The 6,283-nt window shown below is 23.1% G+C and overlaps 1 protein-coding gene across 1 annotated transcript; it reads left to right on the top strand.

The window, feature by feature from the left end:
- The first annotated feature begins 270 nt into the window (after positions 1-270).
- On the top strand, positions 271-4,981 carry LOC108553167 (myb-like protein X). Its single transcript, XM_017907964.1, has 8 exons — positions 271-436; positions 2,081-2,278; positions 2,368-2,664; positions 2,741-3,030; positions 3,488-3,587; positions 3,784-3,858; positions 4,326-4,525; positions 4,718-4,981. Exons 1-8 carry the CDS (start codon positions 385-387, stop codon positions 4,979-4,981), a joined length of 1,476 nt encoding a protein of 491 aa, XP_017763453.1. The 5' UTR covers positions 271-384.
- The last annotated feature ends 1,302 nt before the right edge of the window (positions 4,982-6,283 follow it).

Below are 6,283 nucleotides of genomic sequence, written 5' to 3' on the forward strand. Positions count from 1 at the left end.
TGTAAATTGTATTACCTTTTTACTAGGAATGTTAAAATTATTTAATCATAATATCTATTTATTAAATTTTAATCAGCATTGCAAACGTGTTACGAATTTATGAGGCAATTAGTTCTGTATAATGTTTAATTTTAGTTACACGTGTACTTTGTTGAACATATTTTTCCAAAATTTTAAACATGAAGAAGGTTTGAAAAATACTGTGAACTTTGAACGAAGAAATATTCAAGTAGAGTAACTAGGGATTTTCGTATTATGTCAACACTTGTTAAAGTCATTACAAATCAAATTATTATAGAGGCGGTTCCGTGTTCGACTTTTTAAAAACTTAATTTTTCGTGTTTATTTGTTCATAAAGAGAACAGGTATATTTTCTGGCAGAAGATGTCTGGTGATATGCAAGCAAGGAAGCGGAAAGAGAAGAAACGTAAAAAGGGTAAAAAATAGACTATTGAAAGTGTGAGAGAATTATTATAACTTGAACGTTTATATCATTAATACAAACAAACAATGCTTTTATTAATTTTCAAAATTCTTACAAAATGTGGATATATTTAAGAATATGATAATAAATATATTATATTATAATTATATAATGCATACATACATATATATATATATATATATATTAAAAGTGTATACGCGATCTATATATATATATATATATCACATTTCATAATGTAATTTATATACTAAACATTTGTATAAATTTTGTTTTATTAATCGTGACTTATATACATATTTTTTTTAATATTTCATGAATTATATCATTAATTTAACAATAATATATAATAGTAAAAATAATTTAAAAATTAATTAGTTATTATAAATTAATTTCTTTCTTATATATTACCATGTAATTCATTAATTAATACATAAATTAATTAAACTTTATGGAAAAGATTCATAAAATTCTGAGATTTATCATTGAAATCACGAAAATATATGTATATAGTACTTTTATATACGTTAGTTATTTTTATTTGAAAATATAAAATTATTACATATTCTATTTAAATATTTGATATTCATTATAAAATAATAATTTTACTTTAAAGTCGTATTTTTAATAATTTATTGCGTTGTAAATGTATCTTATAATAATACTATTTTAAATGTAAAGCTTCAGATATTTTGAAGCATATTTGGCAATGTTGCTGAAATTAGAAAATGCAGGGTCTTAGAAGTTTGATCAGCCTAGCTTTCAGCTTTTAAAAATAGATCAACCCATATTATCCAGTCCGAAAACATTTCCGACAATTTATTTATATATTTTACATATTTTCAAAATACCTTTTATTTATAATAAATATTTACATTTTTAAATTAATTACTCCATATGAATAAAATGCAAAGTTGAATAACATTTTTACAAAAACTTTATTTTAGTAAACAAATGAAGCAGTAAATATAGATCGATGCCATATATCGTTTCAATGGAAATATGTATATCTTTTTAATATAAATGCATTACCCTTGTATTATATACTGCATAATGTAAAAATATTCTATCATGAGTTTTAAAAAAAATATTTTATGTGTTATGTTGAATTATATTAATGATTGACTATATACATTATACTTATCGTATTTATTATAAAGAAAACATTTTACAAACTTTTTTTAGATAGATAATAAATGTTATGAAAAATAATTACGAAAACCATATAAATAATAATAATTACTATTAATATTAATATTGAATTATTTTTGTAAATATATATGGATATGTGTAAACGAATAATAACTAAAGAAACGTTTTGATCATTTTTACAAATTTAATAAAATAAAAATAAAGGAAAACAATGCTTTCAATACCCAAAAATAATTTTTATAATATAATAATTTATTATTCTATTGAGTATTTTTCAATTTCTAATTTGAGTAAAAGTGTTGCAATCTACGTACGTGCGATATACATATACATGTAGTATCTTCTTGAATGTACGTCTAATACTATTCTTTTAAAAGTAATTTTTGTAGTAATTACTTTATAATTAATTAATAATTATTATTGGCTATAATTAATAATTAATACTTATTATTGAATATATATTGAATATAATTATACTGTATTTAGATGAGGACGATAATGTTATTTCTTCACCCACATTGGGAAATATTAGTGAAAATTTAACCGACAACGTAACTATACATATTTATAAAGAAAGTAGCACAGGTGGACATTGGTGTGCTCGAATTATATTTTTTGTTGTCTTAACAATGCTTGTTGGTTTAATTGGTGTAGTTATAATTGAGCACAGAGGTACTACAGACAGTAAGTGAACTTTATATATATTTTATTTACAATGTAGATATCATTATTTTTAATGTATTACTTCAACATTATGTATTTCATGTTATAAGTTAGTACACCATTAGAATCCTCTCGTTGGGCTTTCCTTTTTGATGGATGGGTAGATGATTCTTTGTCTTTATCCAATGAAGAAACACATGATAATGGTCCTGAAGAAGCTAAACAAGAAGATGAACTAAAACATAATGAAGATAATAATAATATAGAAGCTACAGAAACTGAAATTTTGTCTAAAGAAGAAACTGAGGAAGATGAAATATTGAATGAATCTGTAGAACAAGAAGGGGAAACATTAATTGAAAAAGAATCAAATGAAGAACATGATGAAGTTTCTCAAAATGAAGAAGGTATTAAAGCATACAATATTAAAATATAATAATCAGTAGAAGTTTAGAATATTTTTATAATTTTTAAATTTGGTAGAAAATAGCAATATGGAATTAAGTCATGAGAATGAAATCGAAGACAAGGAGCAAACTAAAGTTATATTGGAAGATGATGATACACAAGAATTTGATGATTCTAATGTATTAGAAGAAATATATAGTGCTAGTAAAGAAAACACTTCAGATGAACAAAATGTTTTATATGACGCAGAAAATCAACTTGAAAAAATATTCAAAATGACAAGAAATGAAGATATATTTGAGAAATTTATAGACATTCCTGGTGTTAATGAAATTAGTGATAATAATATAGAACCTTTAGAGGAGGTAAAATTAACATGATTAAATATCACTATTAAAGTAATAACTTAAGAAAACATTTTTTTAGACATATTTATTTTCTCACATTTGTACCATGTATTTTCCTACATATAAAATTAGAATAGTCTTATAGAATAGAATATAAAAATTTTGATATTTGTTATCTTCTATTTTATTAAAACTTTGTAATTTTTATTTTCTTGAGCTTGAGTAATAATTGCTGTTAGTAATTATACTAATTATAATTTACTTATTACAAGTAACATATACTAATTTGCTGATATTTTTATTTATTAAATAAAATCAAATTTCCTTAAAGAATATTTCAATAAGTTTTGTTAATATATTATTAACTTCAGTAACAGTATCATTATATACATATAATATATTTATAACTTTTCATAAATCATTTCATAATTGCTTAAGTTATAACACATTATTATACTATATTCTTTTATATTAGGTAGAAAGCATAGAACCTGAAGAATATGTTAATGATATAGATGTCAAGTCAGAAATAAAAGAAGAAGAAGAAGAAGAAGAAGAAGAAGAATCTACTAACGGTGAGTGAAGTATCACTGTATAGTAAAGTTGAATTATGTCATATAGTTTTTTTTCCTATTGTAAAATGATCCTCCATGCTCTGATATGTTTTAACAAATATAATATAAACATAAAAATTGTTATAATTTTAGAAATTTCTTTATATTTTATTATAATTTTCAAATCTCAATGAGAAATAACATCTGATGATTACAGTGCCAATGAAGTTTGGAGTTGGTGTGGCACTTATTGTTGCTGCACATTTTGTCCTTGTGAAACGATGGAATAATGGTAAATGTTGTAACACTTTTTTTTTATAAATAATTTACTTATTGCATTTAAATGAATCTCTGATTTACTTTTGATTTTTTGAGTTGACAGATTATACAATTTTTATTAAATTAGCTTTGATATTTAACAATATAATATTGTTACATACGCTAAAGTACAATTTCATTTGAATTACATAATTTTTCAATATCTGAACTGATTGATCTTAGAAACAGTATATCAGTTTTACAATCATATAAATATTCACAAATAATAAAGAAATCATTATTACAAATATCTCAATAAAGATCGAAATAATATATAAACTGCTTTAGGATTTGTTAACTCCATACATATATTGAGTAAACACATACTTTTTTTCGTATTTAGAATTTATTTTTATTCAAAATTAATATAAAGTAATTTCATCTGAAAAAAAGATATAAAAGCAAAAATAATTTTGATAGATAAAACAATTTTTAAAATAGGGAAATATGAAACAGTGGAACAAGATAAAATTGGAAAAGTAGAAATAAAAGCATATCAGAAAGAAGAAGAGATACGGGTGGTAGAACAACAGAAAGATGAAGAAATTGAAAATGCAAAACAACAGAAATCAGAGGAATGGGACAATAAAGAATTAAGGAAAGGAAAAAATAAGGAAGATGAAAAAGAGGAAGAGGAAGAGGAAGAGGAAGAGGAAGAGGAGGAGGAAGAGGAAGAGGAGGAGGAAGAGGAGGAGGAAGAGGAAGAGGAGGAGGAAGAGGAAGTGGAAGAGGAAGAGGAAGAGGAAGTAGAAGAGGAAGAGGAAGTAGAAGAGGAAGAGGAAGAAGAGGAAGAAGAAGAAGAGGATGGAGATGAAGATGATGAAATAAAAAAGGGAGAAGTAAGCAATTCAGAAGAAAAAGAAAACAAAAGATGGAGTGGAAAGAAACAGAAGCATGAAAAAATAATGTCAAAAGAAAAAGAAGAGGAGACAGATGAAGAAGAAGAAGAAGAAGACAATTTTGATGATTCTGAGTTAATAGCAAAACTTGAAGCTAAATATGGAAAACTACAAACTATAAAAGATGATAATGAAAAAGATAATGAACACAAAAAAAAAATTAGAATCAATAGTTTAATAACACAGAAACATAAATAATAATGTGTTGAATTGTATATATATTTAATGTGACTATTAGCACTTTTAGAATTTCTTAAAATTGCAGAATTTATTTTTACATAATCAAATTATTATATGACAATATTATTATGACAATAATAATATATAATAAATAATAGTTTTTATTGTTTTAATTTGAAACAAACTAAATACAATTGATTAAAACAATAAAAATTTAAAGAAAATATAATCAATAATATAGATTGTATAAAATGTAAATGAAATAGATGAGCATGGAGGATCTTATACAAGTAGTTTTGTACAGTCTAGTAAAGTAAAGAACAAGATGTATATTTAAATAATCAGCTAATTGTGCAAAGTTTTGCATTGTACATATAAATATTTATAAATTTTTTTACTAATAGATAATACTCATAAGGTATCCGATGCCAACATTGATAAAATTTTCTAGGTTGACAAACCAAGTACAAGTAAAATGGATACATAGCCTTTTAACTAAGATAACTTAAATTAGGGGGAATTATTAATGTCAAAAAGATAAGTTTTAAACAAATTTTGTATAGTTGTTAATAAAAGTTAACACAATGTATACATACAGTGATACAAAAAAAAGAGAGAGATAAAATTTATTTTTAATGTTTCATTTCTAAGACTTGTAAGAACAAAATATCAAACTATTTATCATCAATTATATCTGAAATTCAATAAAAATGTTTTGCTAAATAAATAAACATTACTGTTAGTCATTTGGAGAAAATTACTAAATTTATACAGAATAATGTATGATTAATTAACACACATGATCAAATGTAAATTTAAAGTATAAAAACGTAAAAAAGCTTGTTCGTATATTTTTTTCATTTCTAAAGATAAAATACAACTTCAATGTCATGAAATTGAAGATTCTCTAAATAAATTTCAATTACTTTAAAATTATCTCTATTAAAAATCTAAGAAATCTGTGAAATAATATTTTATGATCGTAAACTTTAATTTCTTAATTTCTTATAATTTTTTATTTATTTAAGATTAACCTAGATCTAGTATTGCGTATATAATAGACACTAAATGAAAATTAATTTTTGTTTTCTCAAAACCTAGTAATATTTTAAAAAAATTAATATGGTGTGTAGATATTCGTTTCACTGTGCTTTAAGTATAATAAATAGAAAGATTGGAAGAAAATGTTTATAATGATTATATTTATTAAAGTTATACTTATTAAATATTTTTCGGATACAGTCGTATACTCGTTTAACTGCTCCCTACAGAACCAAATGATCGTAGGATAAACGACTGACCGGTTAATCTAACATTATT

Source organism: Eufriesea mexicana, unplaced genomic scaffold, assembly GCF_001483705.2.
Source record: "Eufriesea mexicana isolate 0111107269 unplaced genomic scaffold, ASM148370v2 scaffold14, whole genome shotgun sequence".
Classification (NCBI taxonomy): domain Eukaryota; kingdom Metazoa; phylum Arthropoda; class Insecta; order Hymenoptera; family Apidae; genus Eufriesea; species Eufriesea mexicana.

Coding starts and splice junctions, on each gene's coding strand:
- LOC108553167 (XM_017907964.1), top strand. CDS start 385: ATGTCTGGTGATATGCAAGCAAGGAAGCGGAAAGAGAAGAAACGTAAA. Junction 2,665..2,740: donor AGTTTCTCAAAATGAAGAAG/GTATTAAAGCAT, acceptor TAAATTTGGTAG/AAAATAGCAATATGGAATTA. Junction 4,526..4,717: donor AAAAAGAGGAAGAGGAAGAG/GAAGAGGAAGAG, acceptor GAAATAAAAAAG/GGAGAAGTAAGCAATTCAGA.